Source organism: Hyla sarda, chromosome 5 (assembly GCF_029499605.1).
Source record: "Hyla sarda isolate aHylSar1 chromosome 5, aHylSar1.hap1, whole genome shotgun sequence".
Classification (NCBI taxonomy): Eukaryota; Metazoa; Chordata; class Amphibia; order Anura; family Hylidae; genus Hyla; species Hyla sarda.
This window is the reverse complement of record NC_079193.1, coordinates 354,328,109-354,355,159: the sequence shown is the minus strand read 5'-3', so window position 1 is coordinate 354,355,159 and position 27,051 is coordinate 354,328,109. Positions and strand designations below refer to the sequence as shown.

The 27,051-nt window shown below is 42.4% G+C and overlaps 1 protein-coding gene across 4 annotated transcripts in view; it reads left to right on the top strand.

Annotated features, from left to right (window-relative positions):
* DEPTOR (DEP domain containing MTOR interacting protein) overlaps positions 1–16,552 on the top strand; it is an 82,249-nt gene extending 65,697 nt beyond the window's left edge. For 2 of the 4 annotated variants that reach the window (XM_056522665.1, XM_056522669.1), the window contains 4 exons: positions 3,693–3,830; positions 10,775–10,845; positions 12,646–12,750; positions 15,310–16,550. In XM_056522665.1, coding sequence (XP_056378640.1) covers positions 3,693–3,830; positions 10,775–10,845; positions 12,646–12,750; positions 15,310–15,438 — 443 coding nt within the window. In that variant the 3' untranslated portion in view covers positions 15,439–16,550. Of the gene's footprint in view, positions 1–3,692; positions 3,831–10,774; positions 10,846–12,645; positions 12,751–15,309 lie in introns of all 4 variants that reach the window. The other 2 variants (XM_056522668.1, XM_056522667.1) reach the window with 2 other exon arrangements.
* The last annotated feature ends 10,499 nt before the right edge of the window (positions 16,553–27,051 follow it).

Sequence of the window (27,051 nt, the reverse complement as noted above, 5' to 3'; positions counted from 1 at the left end):
GCGCTGGACGCATGATCAGCGGTCATTAAAGGTACAGGAATGGGCAGGTAGAGTGGCGTGGCCTGTTCCTCCCCGACAGGGGAAGCGCCCGGCCGCGGGGGACCAGAGACCCGCTGTCCCAAGAAAACTAACAAGGGGGGCAGCTGCAGAGGGTCTCGGCAGCAGATAAGGGAATGTGGCCAGGAGCCTGGCCGCAGCTAAAAGCAGTTAGCGGGATGGTGTGCCCGCACTAAGGAATGTGGTTGTCCACGTGGGACTGGAGACCCGCTGCCTGTAGCTGTAGGTCTCTGCTCAGCCTAATTAAGTATGTGGCCAGGACACTGCGCCTGGCTGCAACATAATAGTTGTGAGCGGGCTGTGTGCCCGCCATGAGGACGCTGTCGGCCGTGTGGGATCGGAGACCGGCTGCCCGCAGCTGTAGATCTGTGGTCATTCTAATAAAGAACGTGGCCAGGACACCGCGCCTGGCCGCAAGTAAGAGTATTAAGCGGTTTATTGTGCCCCCACTGAGGAAGTGGACGGCCGCGTGGGACCAGAGACTCTCTGCCCCAGAGACTGAAACTGGGGCAGTGGTAATGAGTCTGTGGCCGAATGAGAAGGGAACGCGGCCAGGGCAGTGTGCCTGGCCGCATACACGTGGACATGTGGGACCAAAGAGGGGGAGGGCAGGTCCACCGGTCTGTCACCTCCAGAATGGCACCGAGGCCACAAGGGGTCCGGCCCAGCACAGCCACGTGTAATGGCGGCTGTGGAGCTGGGCACATCAGAGAAAGGGGACCCCGGATGAGCGAGGGAGAGGGAGGAAGGGGGGTAGTAGTACACTCTAACCCACGGCTCCATTTTCTCATACTCACCTTGAAGTCTTCAGCCAGCATTAGGCCATGCTGCATCATGCCAGGCTGCCATAGCGAGGCGAGCAGGGGCAAGTGGGGGACCCGGACCCAAGGTACTTCTTCCAGGCACTGGCCGTTGGTGATAAGGGGTTGACGGCCCATACTCTTATGCACTGTGCCCCTTTGTCACATGTGGGAGATCAGGTAGCGCCATGCCCCTGTCGCCCAATCTAGAAAAATAACAAAGGAAAAAGAACCTAACTAGACATACTGAACTAGAAAATAATAAAATAAAAGTCCCAGTCTGAGAGAGTTTCCAGATATGTGTCTTGCCTCCTACTGACACTAGCTAAAACTGGTTACCTCACTTCCAGTGGGCGGGTGCATGCTGCCAAGGAGGAGCCGACTTTTTTTCTAGTGTCAGCGCCTCCTAGGGGCAAGAGCATATACCCATCAGTAAGGTGTCCCCCAATGAAGAGCGACCGAGAAATATGCAGCAAAATACGCAGTGTATACGCTACATGTGACTAGACCTTAAGGGTCTATTCACACGTACAGTATTCTGTGCAGATTTGATGCACAGGATTTGAAGCTGTGCTCAGTCATTCAGTTTACATTGAAATCTGCAGCAGAAAATCCTGCGCATCAAATCTGTGCAAAATACTGTACGTGTGAATAGACCCTAAAGGAGAAATCCACAAAAAAAAAGAAAACTTATCCCCTATCCACAGGATAGGGGATAATTAGGTGATCGTGGGGTGTCCGAGCGCTGAGACCATCCCTGATAACCGGGACGGGGCTGCAGCACGCGACTCATTTATTCCTATGGGAGTGCCGAAAAGATACGAGTACAGCACTCGGGAATCATCCGTGTTCCCATAGGAATGAAGGGGGGGCGTGTCGTCTACCAGTGGACATGACGCGCTCATCAGTGAGTGCTCCAGGGTCCCAACTCGGAGATCATGGGGGGCCCAGCGCTCGGACCCCCCCGCAATCAGCTACTTATCCCCTGTCCTGTGGATAGGGGATAAGTTTTTTTTTTTTTTTGCCGGAGTTCTCCTTTAACCCCTAATCGACCATGGACGTAAATGTACGTCTTGGTTTGTTGGTACTTAGCGCACCAGTACGTACATTTACGTACATTTCCAATTTTTTTTTATGTAAAAAAAAAAAAAGTCCAAAATTTATGCTATTTGGTCACATCACATTCACAAAAAAATTCATAAAAAGTGATCAAATAGCCACATATACTAGACTCCCAAAAAGCATTTGACGCTACCTGACAGCCTTTGATGGAGAATTTAAGTAATTCTCCTTAATATTACCTCTAGCATAAGGAACTCCTTTTCACGCCTTCTCCCCTCCCTTTCCCCCTCCCCTATTCCTTTCCCACCCTTCTGTCTCTATCCCGTGTGTTTTTTGGGTCCCCCCTGGTGTTTCTGTCCTTGTCGTGTTAGTTTCCCAGATACCCCGGGACTTGTTTATCTTTAAACATATAGATCATACCAAGTTGCTCACGGTTAAGTCCTTTTCCTCTTTTTTTTTTTCGTCTTTTCGCTGAGGGTTACAGTAAGAATTAGAGACTGATAGGAGGGGTCCTCCATGAGACGACTGACGGTCGTGGTCTTGAATGGTCTACTAAATGCGACCCCTAGCAGTTCCCATACAGTGAAAACTAGCTTTACCTTCTAGTTTTAATTGTTCCTTAATACTATAGAGGTCCCCTCCTTATTGACATGTTTTTTTTATGTCTGTTCATTGATTTGTATTCTTGTTATGAGCAACTTTAAATGTAGCCTTTTCCTGTATTCTAATCCTTAATCCTTAAATAAAACTTTTTTGATAGTCAAATAGTCACATATACACAAAAGTGGTACAAAAAAACTATTTTTTTGCATCAGGTCATGACGAAAAAAATTAGCCGTCACACATCCCCGTATACAGAAAAATGAAAGTTATAGGTGGTCAAAATAGGGCAATTTTTAAACATTCTGATTTTGTGAAAAAAAAGTTAGAGATTTTTTAAAAGCAGCACAATAATAGAAAAGTATATAATCATGGGTATCATTTTTATCGTATTGACCCACTGAATAAAGAAAACATGTCATTTTTACCGCAAAGTGTACAGCGTGAAGGAAACCCTCCAAAATTAGCAAAATTGCAGTTTTCATTTACATTTTCTCACACAAATAAAGATTTTTGGGGGTTTGCCGTACATTTTATGGTAACATGAGGTGTCATCACAAAGTACAGATGGTTGCACAAAAAACAAGCCTCCATATGGGTCTGTTGATGGAAATATAAAAGCGTTATGGATTTTAAAAGGCAAGGAGGAAAAAATCAAAAACGCAAGAATAAAATGGGCTTGGTCCTGAAAGGGGTTATCCAAATCAACTGGCTCCAGAAAGTTAAACAGATTTGTAAATTACTTCTATTAAAAAATCTTAATCCTTTTAGTACTTATGAGCTGCTGATAAATTATTGGAAGGATTAAGATTTTTTAATAGAAGTAACTTACAAATCGGTTTAACTATCTGGAGCCAGTTGATATAAAAAATAAATAAATAAATAAAAAGTTTTTTTCCAGGAATACCCCAAAATGTGCTTGGTCCTTAAGGGGTTAAAGCCAAATTAAAATGTATTGTTCTAGGGAAATGTTTTTAGATTTTTCCTTTAATATTAGACCATTTCCATAATATTATTTAAAAGTCTATTCATGTATTGATCCCTAAGTTCGATCCTTGCAAGGTACAATGGGACTCTGACCTGTACGCTGGGTGTCACTCAGTAGCACTTAGCGCAGATGTTATAGGGAGGTCTGCGCTGCGTATATAACTTTGTTGTGTTGTCTCTTTACAGTGAGCCCCAGCACTGGAGAAAGAACTATATCGGCCTACAGGAGAAGTAGTTTGTGCGGCGGTGACAGTAGCGGATACTTCAGTACTAGTCCCGTCCTCAGTTTCAATAATCCCATAGCACTCTCCAATCCTAAATCAGGTGAGTCCTGTTACGTAAGGCTGCATCTTGCTGGTGTGTCGTGACAACTACCCGTTTTTTTCTTCTTCTTCTTTTTTTATAGTTAAAGGGGTACTCCACTGCCCCAGCGTTTCGGAACATTTTGTTCTGAACGTTAGGTGCAGGCGGCGGGGGTCGTGACGTCACGGCCACGCTCGTTGTGATGTCGCACCACGCCCCCCTCAATGCAATGGGATAAGATGTCTAGGGGCGGAGTGCCCCTTTCAAATTTGAAGCATGTCTGCTGTGATTTTGGAAACTGTTGGGAAAAAATTTATATTCCAAAATCTAAAATTTCTAAGATTCTAAAAATCTTACATTTTCACAAGCTTCAGACTTGGTTGATTGTCAAAGTCAATACATTTTATATAATAGGAGTCAGAAATCCTCTTCTTGACTTATCTGTTGTTTTGCCTTTCCCACATGCTTTATATTGAAGCTCTGCTCATTCTGTGTGTATACTCATTTATCAAGGATTTATTGCATTTTTAATCATATGCAGTAGTGCTTCCCAAACAGTGTGCCTCCAGCTGTTGCGAAACTCTTAACACCCAGCTTGCCTTTCCCACATGCTTCATACTGAAGCTCTGCTCGTTCTGTGTGTAACCTCATTTATCAAGGATTTATTGCATTTTTAATCATATACAGCAGTGCTTCCCAACCAGTGTGCCTCCAGCTGTTGCAAAACTCCAACTCCCAGCATGCCCGGACAGCCGTTGGCTGTCCGGGCATGCTGGGAGTTGGAGTTTCACAACAGCTGGAGGCACACTGGTTGAGAAACACTTCTCTAGAACATGTCAAAAGTTTAGTTAATCTGCTCTATCTAGTTTTGTACTATAGACTGATCTGTCTCTGCAAGTGCAGCAGATACATGACCGTACGTTGACTCTGTCTGCAGCTCATTGACCCCAGGTATAGGTTTACACGCTCCCTGACCCCACATCGTATGCAGGAATCCTGCCGATCTCCAGAGCATTCCTCTGCCCAGTATCTGTCACCACTTACTCGCCAGGCTGCTGGTAGAGGCCGGGAAGGGCTCCGCTCATTGAGGGTATTTTTTGTCTGGTCTCTTCACATTCCGTATTCAGTTCAGATTGAAGGAGTCCTTTACACCAGTGGTCTCCAAACTGTGGAACTCCTGAAGGTTCAAATGTTGCAAAACTACAACTCCCAGCACTCGGGGGTCCACAGTTTGGAGACCACCGCTATACACACTAGTTGGTTGCTGCTTGAACGCTGATCTGTTCTGATGGACGATCACTTTGATGACACGGCCATACACATTGTATTCCATATTGGCTCTAAAGGCAGCCATACACATGGGATAGCTGTCGGCCGAATCCCTCCATACACGTGAACGTTCCTCAGAACCAAGTATTGAAAAAACATTGATCATTATAGTCAGCCAGTCCCACCAGAATTGGCTGACTTTTTTACTAATTTGCATTGTAGCCATTAAGAAATCCTATACTCACCTTACTTGCTTTTGCCATTCCCCAGAGCCAGTTTTGTTGCACAGCGCTTGCTGTGTTTGAGGTTGGGGTCAGCAAGTGCTCTCCTGGCTCAGCAAAGCAGTATCCCGCTGCAGCTGCTGGTTGGAAGAGCGACGAGTGGGCCGACCCTAAACACAGCAAGCCCTGTACAACAGGACTGACTTCTGAAGAATGGCAGGAGCAAGGAAGGTAAGTATAGGGTTTTTTTATGTTTTCAAGCAGGCTAATCGCTTTTTAACAGGTTGGAATACTCCTTTAACCCCTTAAGGACCGTTTTTTTTTCCGTTTTTGCATTTTCGTTTTTTGCTCCTTGCCTTTAAAAAATCATAACTCTTTCAATTTTGCACCTAAAAATCCATATGCTGGCTTATTTTTTGCGCCACCAATTCTACTTTGTAATGACAGTCATTGTGCCCAAAAATCTACGGTGAAACGAAAAAAAAAATAATTGTGCGACAAAATTGAAAAAAAACCGCCGTTTTGTAACTTTTGGGGGCTTCCGTTTCTACGTAGTACATTTTTCGGTAAAAATGACACCTTATCTTTATTCTGTAGATCCATACGATTAAAATGATACCCTACTTATATAGGTTTGATTTTGTCGCACTTCTGGAAAAAATCATAACTACATGTAGAAAAATTAATACGTTTAAAATTGTCATCTTCTCACCCCTATAACTTTTTTATTTTTCCGTGTATGGGGCGGTATGAGGACTCATTTTTTGCGCCGTGATCTGAAGTTTTTAACGGTACCATTTTTGCATTGATAGGACTTATTGATGATAACGTGTGGGTCCACGCATCTGAACTGCCAAACTAGGGAAGGCCATTGAGCCGAAGATTGGGAACGTTATCGTCCCTTCTTTTTCCCTCTAATGTTGTCACATCCTTGACACGCCTATTATTGCGCAACCATCATCATTTACCACAGCAACCGCCATATAGAAAAGGGAACCGCTATTGTATTGATCATGATGGACTGATTGTAGGTCTAGGAGTGCATTGATTTCTAAGTGGGAGTCTTGGTCTTGAATTTTACCTGTTCTTGGAGGTCATCTAAAGTGTATCTATATAGTCCTGCTGAAACAGTTTTGGGACTACTTCATTACTCGTGATGTGCCTTGTCAGCGGCTAATACATGGGATTAACACAGAGTTATATCCACCTCAACTGGGCCGTACTCTGGAATAGGCTGGCGTCATATATATAATATAGGGGACGCATCATTCAACATGTATCAATTATATTGAATGAACTCAGCTCATACTTTGGATTGTCATCTTAAGCAGTTCTGACTCACTCAACTGTGCCTTATAAATATAATCATATTTATCATATTTTGACTACATGATTGGCATTATATATATATTTTGTATCTTGTTGTACAGTTTTCTCCTCCATTCCCTGATGAACCCTAGTTATTTGCTTAGGGGGAAACGCATTGGAAAGGGAGCACGAGATGTCTCAATAAATGTATTTCATTCAATTTTTTATATTTCTAATGGAATACTAACATCTTCCTAACCCCGTCCACACTTCTCGCTCAGTGAGGGCAAGGGTTTAGACTAGGTAGGGTCTTCCAAGAAGTAGGGGTTCACCTGTATCCTACACCCCGTCCCTTCCTGATCCATGATCTGTGCACATTGTCGGATCAAGAGACATAATTCTGTATTGTCAGTGTATTTTTCTATGTCTATATGTATTTATCTCCCTAATCATCCAAATTGCTGTTTATGGTATTCAGAAAAGTTAATAAAGGTGTTCTACAGACTGCAGTACAATAGTGACACCTGCAGGAGAAAAGAAGGTACTGCATTAACAGAGCACCCATTATTTTATAATTGTATATATTTAAAGGGGTACTCCGGTGAAAACCTTTTTTCTTTTAAATCAGCTGGTGGCAGAAAGGTAAACATATTTGTAAATTACTTCTATTAAAAAATATTAATCCTTCCTGTACTTATTAGCTGCTGAATACTACAGAGAAAATTATTTTCTTTTTGGAATACTCTCTGATGACATCACGAGCACAGTGCTCTCTGCTGATGTTATTATAATAATAATAACGCTTTATTTATTGATGTCCTTATTAAGATTTGAACCCAAGTCCCCAGCACTGCAAGGCAGCAGTGCTAAACACTGAGCCACCATGCTGCCCTTAGCATACATCCGCTATGCATGGTTGCTAAAATGGACAGAGATGTCAGCAGAGAGCACTGTGCTCGTGATGTCATCAGTGTTCCAAAAAGAAAGGAATTTCCTCTGTAGCATTCAGCAGCTAATAAGTACTGGAAGGATTAAGATTTTTTAATAGAAGTCATTTACAAATATGTTTAACTTTCTGCCACCAGTTGATTTAAAAGAAAAAAGGTTTTCACCGGAGTACCCCTTTAGGTTACGGTAATTCATTGTGGCCGACATTTAATGAAGGACATTAGGCTACCCAATATATTTGACCTAATGCTCATCTATGTAGGATCCACCCTCAATCTGCATCACTTCAATCCCAAATAGTGCATGTGATGTCCTTTGTCAATCCCTAGAAATTTTAACTCCAGAACCCTTTAAATTAATACAAATTTCAAGACCAGACTCCCTAAATTAATGCAGACCCAGACCGAATGCCCTAAATACAAAGCCTCTAAACTAATGCAAGCTCCCACTTAATACAGAATACATTCCAGGATATTCAGGCCCCAGACCAGACTATTCCTAAAATTCAGACCCCAGACCAGACTATTCCTAAAAGTCAGACCCCAGACCAGACTATTCCTAAAATTCAGACCCCAGACCAGACTATTCCTAAAATTCAGATCCCAGACCAGACTATTCCTAAAATTCACACCCCAGACCAGACTATTCCTAAAATTCACAGCCCAAACCAGACTATTCCTAAAATTCACACCCCCAGACCAGACTATTCCTAAAATTCACACCCCCAGACCAGACTATTCCTAAAATTCACACCCCAGACCAGACTATTCCTAAAATTCACACCCCAGACCAGACTATTCCTAAAATTCACACCCCAGACCAGACTATTCCTAAAATTCACACCCCAGACCAGACTATTCCTAAAATTCAGACCCCAGACCAGACTATTCCTAAAATTCAGACCCCAGACCAGACTATTCCTAAAATTCAGACCCCAGACCAGACTATTCCTAAAATTCAGATCCCAGACCAGACTATTCCTAAAATTCACACCCCAGACCAGACTATTCCTAAAATTCACAGCCCAAACCAGACTATTCCTAAAATTCACACCCCCAGACCAGACTATTCCTAAAATTCACACCCCAGACCAGACTATTCCTAAAATTCACACCCCAGACCAGACTATTCCTTAAATTCAGACCCCAGACCAGACTATTCCTAAAATTCAGACCCCAGACCAGACTATTCCTAAAATTCAGACCCCAGACCAGACTATTCCTAAAATTCAGATCCCAGACCAGACTATTCCTAAAATTCAGATCCCAGACCAGACTATTCCTAAAATTCACACCCCAGACCAGACTATTCCTAAAATTCACACCCCAGACCAGACTATTCCTAAAATTCACACCCCAGACCAGACTATTCCTAAAATTCACACCCCAGACCAGACTATTCCTAAAATTCACACCCCAGACCAGACTATTCCTAAAATTCAGTCCCCAGACCAGACTATTCCTAAAATTCAGATCCCAGACCAGACTACAGTATTCCTAAAATTCAGAACCCAGACCAGACTATTCCTAAAATTCAGACCCCAGACCAGACTATTCCTAAAATTCAGATCCCAGACCAGACTATTCCTAAAATTCAGATCCCAGACCAGACTATTCCTAAAATTCACACCCCAGACCAGACTATTCCTAAAATTCACACCCCAGACCAGACTATTCCTAAAATTCACACCCCAGACCAGACTATTCCTAAAATTCACACCCCAGACCAGACTATTCCTAAAATTCACACCCCAGACCAGACTATTCCTAAAATTCACACCCCAGACCAGACTATTCCTAAAATTCACACCCCAGACCAGACTATTCCTAAAATTCAGATCCCAGACCAGACTATTCCTAAAATTCACACCCCAGACCAGACTATTCCTAAAATTCACAGCCCAAACCAGACTATTCCTAAAATTCACACCCCCAGACCAGACTATTCCTAAAATTCACACCCCAGACCAGACTATTCCTAAAATTCATACCCCAGACCAGACTATTCCTAAAATTCACACCCCAGACCAGACTATTCCTTAAATTCAGACCCCAGACCAGACTATTCCTAAAATTCAGACCCCAGACCAGACTATTCCTAAAATTCAGACCCCAGACCAGACTATTCCTAAAATTCAGATCCCAGACCAGACTATTCCTAAAATTCAGATCCCAGACCAGACTATTCCTAAAATTCACACCCCAGACCAGACTATTCCTAAAATTCACACCCCAGACCAGACTATTCCTAAAATTCACACCCCAGACCAGACTATTCCTAAAATTCACACCCCAGACCAGACTATTCCTAAAATTCACACCCCAGACCAGACTATTTGTAAAATTCAGTCCCCAGACCAGACTATTCCTAAAATTCAGATCCCAGACCAGACTACAGTATTCCTAAAATTCAGAACCCAGACCAGACTATTCCTAAAATTCAGACCCCAGACCAGACTATTCCTAAAATTCAGATCCCAGACCAGACTATTCCTAAAATTCAGATCCCAGACCAGACTATTCCTAAAATTCACACCCCAGACCAGACTATTCCTAAAATTCACACCCCAGACCAGACTATTCCTAAAATTCACACCCCAGACCAGACTATTTGTAAAATTCAGTCCCCAGACCAGACTATTCCTAAAATTCAGATCCCAGACCAGACTACAGTATTCCTAAAATTCACACCCCAGACCAGGCTATTCCTAAAATTCAGACCCCAGACCAGACTATTTGTAAAATTCAGTCCCCAGACCAGACCCACTCCACCTCCTTTTGTACATACCCCATACCCAGTTCCCTCTAAATGCTGATCCAGATGTTATACCTGCCACCTCTACATGTGTTTAGCACTGTCATCCAGCAACCATCAGTGGGGACTAATATTTATTTTAGCTTTAAGGCCCCCTCCTCCTCTAAACCAGTGTTTTCTAAACAGTGTGTCTCCAGCTGCAAAACTACAACTCCCAGCATGCCTGGGCAGCCAACGGCTGTCCGGACATGCTGAAAGTTGTAGTTTTGCAATAGCTTAAGACGCACCGTTTAGAAAACACTGCTCTAAACATTCGATTTAGAAGGAGGATCTTGTTGTTTTTCGCTTTGCTTACCTTTATAGATTGCATTGTATGTGTTTTATGTTGTACTTCTCTCCATTTATCACCAAATCTCAATGACTGCATTGTAAGAATTGTAATATATATATTTTTTCCTTAAACAGTGTTAAAAAGGCCGGTTACACTGGATGAACTGTTAGCCCCAGGAGCACCATACAGAAGGAAACTGCTAACCGTAAGTAGGGAGTGTGACCAGTGATCAATTCTAAGCCCAAACTTTTATGTTACCATAAAATGTATGGCAAAATCCCCCAAAAATATTATTTTGTTGGAAAATGGAAAAGAAAACAACAATTTTGCTAATTTTGGAGGGTTTCGTTTTTACGCAGTTCGTTTTACGATTAAAATGACGTTCTATTTATTCTTTGGGACAATGCGATTAAATTGATACCCATGTTAACATGCTTTTCTATTATTGTACTGCTTTGAAAAAACAAAAAACTTAAAAGAACCAAAAGTTTTTAACAAAATTACCGTATTTTTCGTCCTATAGGACGCACCGGCGTATAAGACGCACCCAGTTTATAGGTGCAAAATCTAAAAAAAATTAAGATTTTGAACCCAATAGTGGTCTTCAACCTGCGGACCTCCAGATGTTGCAAAACTACAACTCCCAGCATGCCCGGACAGCCAACGGCTGTCCGGGCATGCTGAGAGTTGTAGTTTTGCAACATCTGGAGGTCCGCAGATTGAAGAGCACTGCATAGGAGGTAATACGTGTCCCTGCCGCTCCGGACCCGTCACCGCTGCCCTGGATGTCGCTCCATCGCTGTCGCCGTGTCCCCGTCGCTCCGGAATGTCTCTGCTGCTGGCCGGGTATCCTCGCTCTCTGTCGCCGTCATCACGTCGTTACGTACGCCGACGCACGTACGTGATGACGAGGAAGGAGAGCGCCGGCCATACAGGGGATCCCTGAACGGAGTAAGGTCCCTCCCGGTGTCCTGTAAGCACTAACCCGGCTATTCAGTCGGGCTGTTCGGTGAAATCGCGGCGGTCCCGAACAGCCCGACTGAACAGCCGGGTTAGTGTCACTTTCCCTTCAGACGCGGCGGTCAGCTTTGATCGCCGCGTCTGAAGGGTTAATATAGGGCATCACCGCGATCGGTGATGTCCTGTATTAGCCGCGGGTCCCGGCCGTTGATGGCCGCAGGGACCGCCACGATAGGGGTGTATTCGCCGTCGTATAAGACGCACCGACTTTTTCCCCTCTAACTCTCAAATTTTTCTGTTTACGGTGCTGTATGAGGGCTATTTTTTTTTTGCACCATGATCTGGAACATTGATCACTTTTATTTTTTTGAGGATGTGATGTGACCAAAAAACAGCAATTTCAGACTTTTTTCTTAATACGTTCACATAATTTACCGGACAGAATTATTAACATTATATTTTGATAGTTTGCTCATTTACACGATACCAAATATGTTCAATAATTTTAAATTTTACGCTTTTGTGAGTAAAGTGGGGAAACGGGGCAATTTAACTTTTTATTAGGAAGAGGCTTTTTCAAATTTTTTTACGGTAAGTCTTTTTTTTTTTTTTTTTTTTTAACATTTACTTTAACTTTTTATGTCCCCATAGGGGACTATTTATAGCAATTATTAGACTACTAATACTGTTTAGTGCTATGAATAGGCATAGCACTGATCAGTATTATCGGCGATCTACTTCTCTGGTCCAGAGGAAAAGATCCTGAAAGATCAGCTGAGGCAGGTGAGGGGACCTCCATCCACCATCTTGGATGGTCGGATCTCCGCGGTTTTTACTATCAGACATTAAAAGTGCCAATCTGCCGCAGATGCTTTGATTTGTATTGATCGTGACATCTGAGGGGTTAATGGTGGACATCAGTACAATCGCATCTGCCCCATGTGGCCTATGTCTGCAGCAGGAGAGGGGTGTGCTGATTTTGTGGGAAACGGTCACCCCTCTGTAAAGTAAGTAGTGGAATAATTTGCTTTCTTATCTTCTTTAGATCGTCAGTGATCCCGTGGGCTGGGGATTCGTGGTACGAGGAGATAAGCCATGTCACGTCCAGGCAGTGGACCCCAGTGGAGCAGCTGCTGCTTCTGGTGTAAAGGTAAGTTATACCCACAACTTTTTTAGGGGTAAAATTATTAGTGGCCTATCCACAGGATAGATGATCAATACCTGATCTGCGGGGGGGCCAACACCTACCACACCCACCGATCAACTGTTCAGGGCAACCCCAGTGTGGATGTAAATAATGTATGGGAGCTGGAAGCAGTTGGCTCCATACATTGTGTAGTGGGGGAGCTAGGTTACTGCAACGCGGCTCCCATTAAAGTAAATGGGAGCTGCAGTTCAGTGCCGCCACTGCACAATGTATGGAGCCAAAGCCACCAATAATTTTACCATTGAAAGACAATGTCCGGAGGGTCCCTACTTACCTCCGTGTCTTCCAATCGGTGCTCCAAGAATACAGGCAGCCTGTACTAATGGAATACTGATACTGCGCTATATAGAACAGCATTATTCAGTGTTTGCAATCGAAAGAAATAGTAAAAAAGTTTAAAATCAAATGTTAATAAATATGATAAAGGCCCTTTCCTAATAAAAGTTTAATTCACCCCACTTTTCCCATTTCCCCCCAAATTTTTTAAAATAATCGAACATATACGGTATCACCGCATACAGAAATGTCTGAACAATTAAATTATATAACGTTAATGAAACCGCGCGGTGAATGATGTAAATGAAAAAAATATATGAAAACGCAAAAATGAAAAATCGTGTCTTTAAGGGGTAAAATTTATTCTTAAATCTTGTAGTCTTCGTTCTGGCAACTAGGGCCTTAAACTTAACTGAGACTTCCTGTTCTGTCTGTGATATACAGCATTACAGTGAAAGGTGACACCAGTAGATAGATAAGACAAAATCTCCACAATAGGTGATGCTCTCATATCAGCCTCCCCCTCCCTCTTGAATGATCTTTGCAAAGGTTCATTGGGCTTGCAGTCAAGCTTATCTCTAAATGTGGTTAAAGACAGCTCAGGGAAGATGGCTGTCCCCTATGATAATTAAAACAAAATGAAATGAAAAAAAAAAAAGATCAGAAAATAGAAATATGAGAAATAAAGAACTTGTTTCAGTATCTGCCTCTAATTTAGTAAAAGCAAAAACACAGTACAAATTCAGCTCAGCAATTTCATTGTCCTATTGTTTTCAATGAGATTCCTCTGCGCCATGCACACACAGCAGAAACATCTGCCACAGAGATTCCGATTTCGGCCTCATTCTTTCTGCAGAATCCGCTCGGAAATTCTCTGCCGTCTATGGAAACTGTGTATTTCCGTGCAGTTCTAGTGCCAGCATGTTCTGCCAACGCCTGCTATTTGCGGAATTTCCAACCTTGTTTTTCACCGTGTTAACTTACCCTAAGACAGTGTTTCCTAACCAGGGTGCCTCCGGCTGGTGCAAAACTACAACTTACAGCAGGGCTGGACAGTCATTGGCAGCCTTTAAGTCAATATGGTTTAGTAGAACCATGGTGGTCTGGACCTTACAGCAAGATAGGAAGTTTGTACAGAATGTTCAAAATTTCGATGACAATTATTTTGCATTTGCAAGGAGTACTCCAGCGCTGCTTTTCTTTATCCTATTGTGCTTGGGCTGCAAAAAAAAAAAAAGAAAACAACAAACCTTAAAGGACAACTGTAGTGGAACACTTTTATATATGCCCGTGCCTCAAAAATAAACAAAATAAACTCATACATACCCTCCTACAAGCCCCCGTTGGTCCGGCAGTGCTGACCTCATTCCACTTCCTGGGGACGGGGACGCCGCAGAACCGTCGACGTATCACCGGCCACACCGATGTCCCGCCCCGGCCTGTGATAGGCTGAGCCCACTTGCCATGTAAGGAGCTCTGGCCGGCTTCTTACATGACAGTGGGCTCAGCCTATCACAGGCCGGGGCGGGACATAGCTGTGGCCGGTGATACACCAACGGCTCTGTGGCACCCCGTCCCCAGGAAGTGAAAAGAGGTCAGCACTGCCGGACCGTGAGGCCTGTGCCGGACCAACGGTGGCTCGTAGGAAGGTATGTACGGGTTTATTTTGTTTATTTTTGAGGCCCGACATGGGCATATATAAAAGTGTTCCACTACAGTTGTCCTTTAAGTCGCCTTCCACCGTCCCCCCCGTTGCGCTGCTATCAGTCTTCAGTCCTCCAGTCTGGTCTTCTTCCTGCTTCCGTGTGCATGGAGTACTCCTTTAGGGAAAACTATTGTGCAGGACAACTGACTGCTGGGACCCCCTGCAATCTCCTGCATGGGACCCCGCCTCTCCCTGGTAATGGGGCATGTCGAACCTCGCACAAAGCGGCAGCCGACACAGCCTCTCCATGAATCTTTATGGGAGAGAGCCTGAGATGCAGCGATCGGGTATCTTCCACTCTCCCATAGAGATACATGGAGCTGGCGCGGGTCAACGCGCTTCAATCTCGGGAGAGACAGGGTCCCGTGCAGGAGATTGTCGGGGGTCCCAGCGGTCAGATCCTCTGTGATCTAAAACTTTTTTTTTCCTGCGTGATAGTTTTCCTTTAAAAGAAAATAAATACAGTTTTAAAAATGTATTTATTTATTTACAATATATATATATTTAATATTTTTTTGTAGGTCTGCCAATTTGTGGTCTCTATAAACGGCCGCAACGTCCTGCACAGCGACTTCAGAGCCATCAGGAATCTCATCCTTACCGGCCCTCGGACTATAATCATGGAGGTCATGGAAGAGATTAACCCATGAGGGATGCAGCTGATGACCGATGTTGTGTGGTCGGGTGACAATCAATCAACCAAAGCTAAAACGAGAAACTGGATGCTCCTCCCGCACCCGAGTTGTCTTCATTTTCTTGTCGCCGTTTTCCTCTTAGAGCCTCATAAATACATTTTTAAAAACCCGCAACAACCTAAGTGGTAAAACTTGAAAATGATTGGGGAAGTGGATAAGTCTAAACCTTGTTATTCCTTTTCTTTGTTCTTGCAATGAATAAGCTGAGCTTAAACTTTTGCGTACTGTAATTGTTATATGTGTGGTTATCTATATTGTGTTGACCTGTTATAGTTGTTACATATGTAGACATAAAAAGAGTGAGAGGGAGAGCCATAGGGAATCACAGTGATGTTATTCAATGTACACGTCTTAAATGGTGAAGTACGACAACTGTTTCTTTCTTCCAGAAACAGCGCCGCCTCGGTGGCTGCTTGCAGTATTGCAGCATAGCATATTTACTTCATTTGCCCTGAGCTGCAATACCGGACACAGCCTATGGATATGAGTGGGACGCTCTTTCTGTAAGAACGCAACCCCGTTCTTCTAACCTCACACAGTGTTTTCACTATAGACCACAGTTTCCCAACCAGCGTGACTCCAGCTGTTGCAAACCTACAACTCCCAGCATGCCCGGACAGCCGTTGGCTGTCCGGGCATGCTGGGAATTGTAGTTTTGTAACAGCTGGTGGCACGCTGGTTTGGAAACACTGCTTTATAGACTATAAAAATGAAAAAATAAATATATGAAAAAATATAAAAATATATAATATATAATCACAAAATACTTGAATCACACTGTGCACAAATGATTGTACTGTAGTAAATTTGCTGATTGATTTTACACCCCCTATTATGTTTTGTTGCCATGAATACATTTTGCATATGATTGTATAGTGGTATATTTTGTATCCCGATTTTTTTGTTTTTGCATAATATATAAAAATGTAGAAAATTAAGATATTTTAAAGGGAAATTAAAGGGTTTTTATATGTGTGTTAATACTAAATATGAGTTAATTAGGCCAAAAAATCTGGTCTTCTTTCTCTACATATACAATACATAAATACATTATCTATCTAATATTTATCTGGGGGGAAAAAAAAATTGTAATAATAATAAAAAAAAAAAAATTATATATATATATATATATATATATATATATATATATATATATATACACATATATAAGCATAAAAATAATCATATGTGTATATATATATATATATATATATATATATATATATATATATATATATGTATATAGATGCAAAATCAAAAAATGTTGCAGTACCCTGCAATACCTTTTTTTATTGGACTAACAGAATTTTGTAGAGACAAGCTTTCGGGATTTGCTTTTGACTTGATAAAGGGAGGAATCCTGAAAGCTTCTCTACAAAGTTCTGTTAGTCCAATAAAAAAAAGGTATTACAAGATACTGCAACATTTTTAGTTTTTGCATCACTGGACTAATACGGCTACTCAAAATGTCTATCTATATCTATATCTATATCTATATCTATATCTATATATATATATATATATATATATATATATATATGATATACGTATGATAAATATTTACATTATATTTTATATATATATATATATATATATATATATATATATATATATATATATATATATACACCAACCATTGGCACTCCAAATAAGTGATTTATTTTCTCATTTTAGGCATTTCAACATTTCAGCTCCTCCTCGAGCCATTTTCAAGCATGCTTGAAAAATGTCTCCAGGAGGAGCTAAAACATTGTAATGCCTAAAATGAGAAAATAAATCACTGTAAAGGGTATGTTCACACCGACCCCATATCCCGTCCTTATTAGTGTTGAGTGCAAATATTCAAAATGCAAATTTTTACCGCGAATATTGGCACTTTGCGATTTTGGGGAATATGATGAATATTCATTTTTAGTTTTTCGCTAATTTTTATGCGAATTTATGCAAATATCAACACTTCCAGACCAGACACTGATCCCTCCCTCCCTTTTAGGTGAAAGATATAATTGCGCATGCGCACTATGCGAATTTCATTATGAATTTTCGCATGAAAAAAAAAAAAAACATAGTGAATATGCAAATTTCTTGAACATAGGATGAATATTCGTCCATATATTCGCAAAATATCGCGAATTCGTATATGGCCCCTGCCACTCCACTGATCCTCATATCCCGTCCTCATATCCCGTCCTCATATCCCGTCCTCATATCCCGTCCTCATATCCCGTCCTCATATCCCGTCCTCATATCCCGTCCTCATATCCCGTCCTCATATCCCGTCCTCATATCCCGTCCTCATATCCCGTCCTCATATCCCGTCCTCATATCCCGTCCTCATATCCCGTCCTCATATCCCGTCCTCATATCCCGTCCTCATATCCCGTCCTCATATCCCGTCCTCATATCCCGTCCTCATATCCCGTCCTCATATCCCGTCCTCATATCCCATCCTCATTTCTAATCCTCATATCCCGTCCTCATATCCCGTCCTCATTTCTAATCCTCATATCCCGTCCTCATATCCCGTCCTCATTTCTAATCCTCATATCCCGTCTTTATATCCCGTCCTCATATCTCATCCTCATTTCTAATCCTCATATCCCGTCCTCATATCCCGTCCTCATTTCTAATCCTCATATCCCGTCCTCATATCCCGTCCCCATTTCTAATCCTCATATCCCGTCCTCATTTCTAATCCTCATATCCTGTCCTCAGGTGGGGCTGCATTGTGGTAAAGATATTGTAGCTGAAAATAATAGGGGTGTGGCTTAAAGGGTGCTTGTGTATTTGCAAGATGGGGTATGGCATGCGGGGAGGGTGGGGTTTGCCAGTGACTGACACATTCACCAGGAGATGCAGAGCGGAGCTTGTGGAGTAAGGAACCAGAAGTCCTATATACTTGTATGGGACTTGACACAAAAACCCCATCCTTCACATATGGGGTAGGTTAGGGGTTAATTTAACTATTATACATTTTTATTTGACATATAAGTAACATGTGATCAAGTATTATCGAAATATCTCCAGCTGTACAGAAGTTATGCTGTAACATACATTTCCCACAGATTTGCATTGGACTTTAAACAAAAATCCCGACCCTGGCAAATGAGGGTAGGTTAGGGTTAAATTATCTATCCTATATTTTTATTGGACATATAAGTAACATGTGACCAAGTATTATTTAAATATCTCCAGCCATTTGGAAGTTATGTAGTAACATATATTTCCCATAGACTTGTATAGGACTTTAAAGAAAAACCCAGACTCTCGCAAATGGGTGTGAGTAAGGGGTAAGGGTTAAATCACCTATCCTATGTTTGTTGTTGACATATAAGTAACATGTGGCCAAGTTTCATGTTAATATTTTTAGTCGTTTGGAAGTAATGCTGGAACATACACATATATATACACATACATACATACATACACACATACATTGAGTTTTATATATTTAAATATATATATCAGAAAATCATGTGTGTGTGTATATATATATATATATATATATATATATATATATTATTATTTTTATTTTGTTTATAAACTGTTTTTTTTTTCTTACCGGTCTAGTAGCCGCTTATTTCCTTTCAGAATGATTGGCAGTACTGAATGTGCAAGTAAAGGTTATGTTCACACTATGGAATCTCTGCGGGAAATTCCCCTTGGGGATTCGGCTGCACTAATCTAGCACTGGTGTGAAAAGGGGACCCATTCACAATGCGGAATTTCAGTGGCGGAAAATTCTGCCATCAAAAGAATGGACATGCTGGATTAGTAATACACGGTCAGCACCAAATCTCAAATCTAGTGGGAATGTTAGTGGGTAGTTTTGCAACAGCTGGTGGTCAACAGTTTAGAGACCTCTGATCTATATGATCTTATAGCTGTATGGGGAGAAATCCTTTAAGAGAAAATAGCCCCTTATACTCTGTACATATATATACTGTATATAGTGTGTGTGTGTGTATATATTTATATATACCAGCTGAGTACCCAGCGTTGCCCGGTTTTTCCTTCCTAATCCTTTTTGTGGAGGAAAATCAAGATGGGAAACTTTTGACTTCATATCCCGTCCTGATATATTGTTGTCATATCCTGTCCTCCTATCCCGTCATCCTCCTCTCCCGTCCTCCTCTCCCGTCCTCCTCTCCCGTCCACCGCTCCCGTCCTCCTCTCCTGTCCTCCTCTCCCGTCCTCCTCTCCCCACCTCCTATTCCGTCCTCCTCTCCCGTCCTCCTCTCCCGTCCTCCTCTCCCCACCTCCTATTCCGTCCTCCTCTCCCGTCCACCGCTCCCGTCCTCCTCTCCCGTCCTCCTCTCCCATCCTCCCGTCCACCGCTCCCGTCCACCGCTCCCGTCCACCGCTCCCGTCCTCCTCTCCCGTCCTCCTCTCCCGTCCTCCTCTCCCGTCCTCCCGTCCTCCTCTCCCGTCCACCGCTCCCGTCCTCCTCTCCCGTCCTCCTCTCCCCACCTCCTATTCCGTCCTCCTCTCCCGTCCTCCTCTCCCCACCTCCTATTCCGTCCTCCTCTCCCGTCCACCGCTCCCGTCCACCGCTCCCGTCCTCCTCTCCCGTCCTCCTCTCCCGTCCTCCTCTCCCGTCCTCCTCTCCCCACCTCCTATTCCGTCGTCCTCTCCCGTCCTCCTCTCCCATCCTCCTCCAGCCTTTGGCTATCCGGGCATGCTGGAAGTTGTAGTTTTGCGACAGCTGAAGACACCCTGGTCAGAAAGCATGGCACTAGAGGGAGCCTGCTGAATACATTGAACTAAATTATAAATCAGTATGCAATAAGCTCCCTCTAGTGGTGGCTAAAGGCAAACAAATTCATCATTGATCTATATAGCTATGCAGTAGATTTGGAACTCTGTTTCAGAAAAAAAGGAATTCCAACTGCTACAAAAATATATTAAAGGGTACTCCGGTAAAAAATTTTTTTTTTTTTTAAATCAACTGGTGCCAGTACGTTAAACAGATTTGTAAATTACTACTATTTAAAAATCTTAATCTTTCCTGTACTTATCAGCTGCTGTATGCTGCAGAGGAAGTTTTTTCTTTTTGAATTTCCTTTCTGTCTGACCACATTGCTCTCTGCCGACACCTCTGTCCAAGTCAGGAACTGTCCAGAGCAGGAGAGGTTTGCTATGGGGATTTGCTTCTACTCTGGACAGTTCCTAAAATAGACAGAGGTGTCAGCAGAGAGCACTGTGGTCAGAATGAAAAGATATTAAAAATGAAAAGAACTTCCTCTGTAGTATACAGCAGCTGATAAGTACTGGAAGGATTAAGATCTTTTAATAGAAGTAATTTACAAATATGTTTAACTTTCTGCCACCAGTTGATTTAAAAGAAAAAAGGTTTTCACCGGAATACCCCTTTAAGTTACGGTAATTCATTGTGGCCGACATTTAATGAGGGACATTAGGCTACCCAATATATTTGACCTAATGCTCATCTATGTAGGATCCACCCTCAATCTGCATCACTTCAATCCCAAATAGTGCATGTGATGTCCTTTGTCAATCCCTAGGAATTTTAAACTCTGTTAGACGTTCTGGCGCCAGTTGATTTTCACCAGACTACCCCTTTATGGAACTATGACCATGGTGGAGATACATAGTAAAGTATAATTGGGTGGTTTAATGCTACCTATTCATTCATTGGGTGATGTGACATCACACAGGCAACTATGATGTCATGGTTTGGTGTAGATTATAAGTGCTGCATTCTCATAACTGCAGTCGAATCGCTTACATTTTTTTCAATCTTATCTTAAAGGGGTACTCCGGTGAAAACCTTTTTTCTTTTAAATCAACTGGTGGCAGAAAGTTGAACATATTTGTAAATTACTTCTATTAAAAAATCTTAATCCTTCCAGTACTTATTAGCTGCTGAATGCTACAGAGGAAATTCCTTTCTTTTTGGAACACTGATGAAATCACGAACACAGTGCTCTCTGCTGACATCTCTGTCCATTTTAGCAACTATGCATAGCAGATGTATGCTAAGGGCAACATGGTGACTCAGTGGTTAGCACTGCTGCCTTGCAGTGCTGGGGACTTGGGTTCAAATCCCACAGAGTACAACAATAAATAAAGCGTTATTATTATTATAATAATGTCAGCAGAGAGAACTGTGCTCGTGATGTCATCAGAGAGCATTCCAAAAAGAAAAGAATTTCCTCTGTAGTATTCAGCAGCTAATAAGTACAGGAAGGATTAAGATTTTTTAATAGAAGTAATTTACAAATATGTTTAACTTTCTGCCATCAGTTGATTTAAAAGAAAAAAGGTTTTCACCGGAGTACCCCTTTAAGTTTTATCCTATTGTGTGTTTTTTTTTTGTGTGTTTTTTTTTTTATTATTATTGTTAATTGCTTTTTGTTTCTTGTATGATTATTTGCAATACTTGACCAACGGTGACCGGGAGCAGAGACCTAATATGTGACATTGAATTGTCTGGAGTCGACCCTTCTGTCATGGAAGAAATCCAGAATGATGTCACCGAAGTTGGTGTCATTGGGATACAAAACGGTGACATCTTTCAGTCTGTAATCCTCTCTGTAATTGTAACCAATGAGAAGCCGAATCCTCCCGTCTGTTATGTCTCATTTATGGATCGGAAAGTTTGTGTCTTTGTTACGGAAAAATAAAGTATTGTCTAAATCCCAGCGTTGTCTATTACCAAACCACTCGATGATGTGCGACTTTTACATAGGAGCAGTATTATAGTAGTTATATTCTTGTATATAGGAGCAGTATTATAGTAGTTATATTCTTGTATATAGGAGCAGTATTATAGTAGTTATATTCTTATATATAGGAGCTGTATTATAGTAGTTATATTCTTGTATATAGGAGCAGTATTATAGTAGTTATATTCTTGTATATAGGAGGCAGTATTATAGTAGTTATATTCTTGTATATAGGAGCAGTATTATAGTAGTTATATTCTTGTATATAGGGGGCAGTATTATAGTAGTTATATTCTTGTATATAGGGGGCAGTATTATAGTAGTTATATTCTTGTATATAGGAGCAGTATTATAGTAGTTATATTCTTGTATATAGGAGGCAGTATTATAGTAGTTATATTCTTGTATATAGGAGCAGTATTATAGTAGTTATACTCTTGTATATAGGAGGCAGTATTATAGTAGTTATTTTCTTGTATATAGGAGCAGTATTATAGTAGTTATATTCTTGTACATAGGAGCAGTATTATAGTAGTTATATTCTTGTATATAGGAGCAGTATTATAGTAGTTATATTCTTGTATATAGGAGCAGTATTATAGTAGTTATAAGTCTCCTGACGCCCAGCTATTGTATGATTTTACCTGCACTGATGAAATAAAGAAGCCTGTTACCTGATCACCTACACGTGAGTGCCCCCGCTTCTCCTTTCTTGCGATTGTATTTAGAAGTTGCTTCTTCTCTGCGGGCAGTAGCACCGGGGTGTGACGGGGAGAGGGCTTATAACCAAACTGAACCGATAGGCTGCATCGCAGATTGAAGTGCTTAACTACACAGGACCAGTGCCAGCCATCTGCTGCTAAGGTTTGAAATTATAGTAGTTATATTCTTGTATATAGGAGGCAGTATTATAGTAGTTATATTCTTGTATATAGGAGCAGTATTATAGTAGTTATATTCTTGTATATAGGAGCAGTATTATAGTAGTTATATTCTTGTATATAGGAGCAGTATTATAGTAGTTATATTCTTGTATATAGGAGGCAGTATTATAGTAGTTATATTCTTGTATATAGGAGCAGTATTATAGTAGTTATATTCTTGTATATAGGAGCAGTATTATAGTAGTTATATTCTTGTATATAGGAGCAGTATTATAGTAGTTATATTCTTGTATATAGGAGGCAGTATTATGGTAGATATATTCTTGTACATAGGAGGCAGTATTATAGTAGTTATATTCTTGTATATAGGAGCAGTATTATAGTAGTTATATTTTTGTATATAGGACCAGTATTATAGTAGTTATATTCTTGTATATAGGAGCAGTATTATAGTAGTTATATTCTTGTATATAGGAGGCAGTATTATGGTAGATATATTCTTGTACATAGGAGGCAGTATTATAGTAGTTATATTCTTGTATATAGGAGCAGTATTATAGTAGTTATATTTTTGTATATAGGACCAGTATTATAGTCATAGGCGTGCGCAGCCTATTGCATTAGGGTGTGCACCCTAAAGCACAAACTCACGCAGCGCACGCTGTGTGTGATATATATACACACACACTCTTGCTTGCATGCACACATACATAAACATACCTACACTCATAAATATCAATACAAACAAAATGAAAAACTTTATTAACATTTTTTTTGGGATTGGAGGCTTTTTTTTTGGATTGGAGGCTCCATTATACATACACTGTACAGCAATCATACCTCCATTATACATACACTGTACAGCAATCATACCTCCATTATACATACACTGTGACTGTACAGCAATCATACATCCAATCCATTAATAATGGATTGGATGTATGATTGCTGTACAGTCACAGACAGTGTATGTATAATGGAGGTATGATTGCTGTAGAGTGTATGTATTATGGAGGTATGATTGCTGTAGAGTGTATGTATAATGGAGGTATGATTGCTGTACAGTGTATGTATAATGGAGGTATGATTGCTGTACAGTGTATGTATAATGGATGTATGATTTCTGTACAGTGTATGTATAATGAATGTATGATTTCTGTACAGTGTATGTATAATGGTGGTATGCTTGCTGTACAGTGTATGTATAATGGCGGTATGCTTGCTGTACAGTGTATGTATAATGGAGGTATGATTGCTGTACAGTGTAGGTATAATGGCGGTATGATTGCTGTACAGTGTATGTATAATGGAGGTATGATTGCTGTACAGTGTATGTATAATGGAGGTATGATTGCTGTACAGTGTATGTATAATGGCGGTATGCTTGCTGTACAGTGTATGTATAATGGATGTATGCTTGCTGTACCGTGTATGTATAATGGATGTATGATTGCTGTACAGTATATGTATAATGGACAGGGCCGTCTTTAATTTTGATTGGACCCTGGGCAAGCAATTTTTTTTGGTCCCCCCTGTCCACCACCCCCATCCCACACACACTCGGGTTCAGTACAGGATCAGTAATGTAATGTATGTACACAGTGACCTCACCAGCAGAATAGTGAGTACAGCTCTGGAGTATAATACAGGATATAACTCAGGATCAGTACAGGATAAGTAATGTAATGTATGTACACAGTGACCTCACCAGCAGAATAGTGAGTACAGCTCTGGAGTATAATACAGGATATAACTCAGGATCAGTACAGGATAAGTAATGTAATGTATGTAGACAGTGACCTCACCAGCAGAATAGTGAGTACAGCTCTGGAGTGCTGACCAATTAGTTGCGGGTGTGGTCGTGCTTCAGCTGTGCTGTGTGTGTCTGCTGTGTCTCCTGAGCTCCAGGGAATTACCATCTGTTCCACCTGGGGCCTGCTTCCTCCTCCCCAGGGAGGGAGTGGGTTTCCAGGCATGAGTGAGGGAGGCGAGGCCCAGGCTTCTGCTCCTCGGACTAGGCCGCAGGGGAGCAGTAGAAGCCAGCAAGCGGCCTGTACATCGGAGGATTTGGGGGTGAGGCGTTCTACTAGGAGTCGCAGCAATGCTGCTCCAACTCCCCCCACAGAGGTGAGAAGCTGCAAGGCTGGATCCTCCTCGGAAAAGCTGGGTGCAGCCAGCGGAAAGCTGGGTTTGTCTGGAAGAAGGTAGAGTGCTCACGGAGGTGAAGCCGACCTCATTGAGGAAGGCTGGGGAGTGCTGAGGACCCGGGAGTCTATTTCCACCTATACCTCCCGGGTAAAAAGTCACCTCCGTGAGTATGAAGACGCCTGTAAGGCCATCAGGAGGCTCCGAGAGGAACTGCGCTGTGACCGTGCCAGGGCTAAGGTAACTCCAAAAAAGAAAAAGATGGAGATCCAGGGGCAGATAAAGAGACTTATGGCTGAAATACAAGCTTTGGAGGAGAGGAGAGCCGAATTATTGGAGAAGAGTGGTCCATTTAAAGAGAAACTGGAAAATGAGGAGCGCTTCAGGGTGAAAGAAGAAGATAAAAATAAAAGGTTGATGGGGCTGCAACCTGAGAGCCAGGTGGATGATGTGGAGGAGATGGAGGAAGAACTACAGCCAGATCCACCTGGTGGCCTGCGGCAACAGCAGCAGGCCCCGTACAGTGGGCCCCCTGCACAGCAACCAGCAGTATCACCTGCCGACTCAGGGGAGGACAGTGACAGCAGCTACCAGGGAGGGGCGCTAATGGCCCAGATCCGCATGCTGGAATCCCCAGTGTGTCCTCAGAACCTGGTGTTTGGAGATGAGCTCCCAAATGAGGCACCTGGGGGTAAGAAGAAAAAGAAGACCAAGCCAAAGCAGCAAGAAGTGGTGAGTTACATCTACACCCCCCTCCCTGTAAATCCTGAGTCGGCCGCAGGGTCAGCTCATTGTGCAAGCCCCGTTACCCAGCCCAGCCCGTGTTCTGTGGTGGACTCGGTGCAAAGGTGCGGGGAGAGTACAGATACTAAAAGGGCGCAGAGCTCCATGCCTGTTTGCAGTAGCAGGGATGGAGCAGAGAAGGCATCGGCCGAAAGGCCGTACAGTGAGGGTGGCCCAGCGGTGGGCAGAGAGGCAGACTCCGGTGCTGTAGTTCGCTCCCCTGTGGGAGAGGGGGGTGACTCAGTGCCGGAGGTAGTAAAGGGCATAACGGACACTCCCAAAAGTGAAGAAAAACGTTTGTTTTGTATTGGTGCCGCTGATCCCATTGATCAGCGGCGCCATGAAAAGACTGGAGATGATGCTGATGAGGCGGAGGGCACTAATAAGAACAGGGCTGGGGCCTCCTCTAGACCGGGCAAGCATGCTGCCCGGTCCCTTAAAGGGCCAGCGGAGGTTGTCCCAGCCCTAGTGCCCCGTGATGCTGAGGCAAAACGGGAAAAAATGTCATCATCGTCATCGTTTGCCGGATTATCTGTTTCTGGTCCAGCCAGTGTGAATGAGAAGGTAAATGGGGGTACGGGGTGTATGACTGGGGAGCGGATGGAGGTTAATGTTATTGGAGAAGGTGATTTTGCTGTTGCTGAAATTAGGGGTGGTGATGGGACTACAGATGATGTTATTGGAAACAATGTTGTTGGGGGAAATGCTAATGTTGTTATTGAGGGTGGTGGGGATGTTGTCATTAGAAGTGGTGTAGGGTCTGGTCCGGTTGCCCCCCCAGTGGTGACAGATCATAGGAGTTATGCCAATGTCACTGCTGGGGGAAGTAGAATACTTTCCTCGTCTCCTGACTCTAGGGACGGTTTATTGCAGCGACGTCTCCTGGAAGCTCTGAAAAAGGGGGAAAGGTCGATTAATGTAGAGGGTAGAGCAGTTGATCTGTCCTTCTGGATAGAGAGACACGGTCTCTCTGCCTTCCGAGAGGAAAGAGGGGGCGATACTGTGTGGTCCCTCCCAACAGCCGGGGCAGGTAGTAACCGTAGGAATGTGGTCCGTCTTCGGTGGCA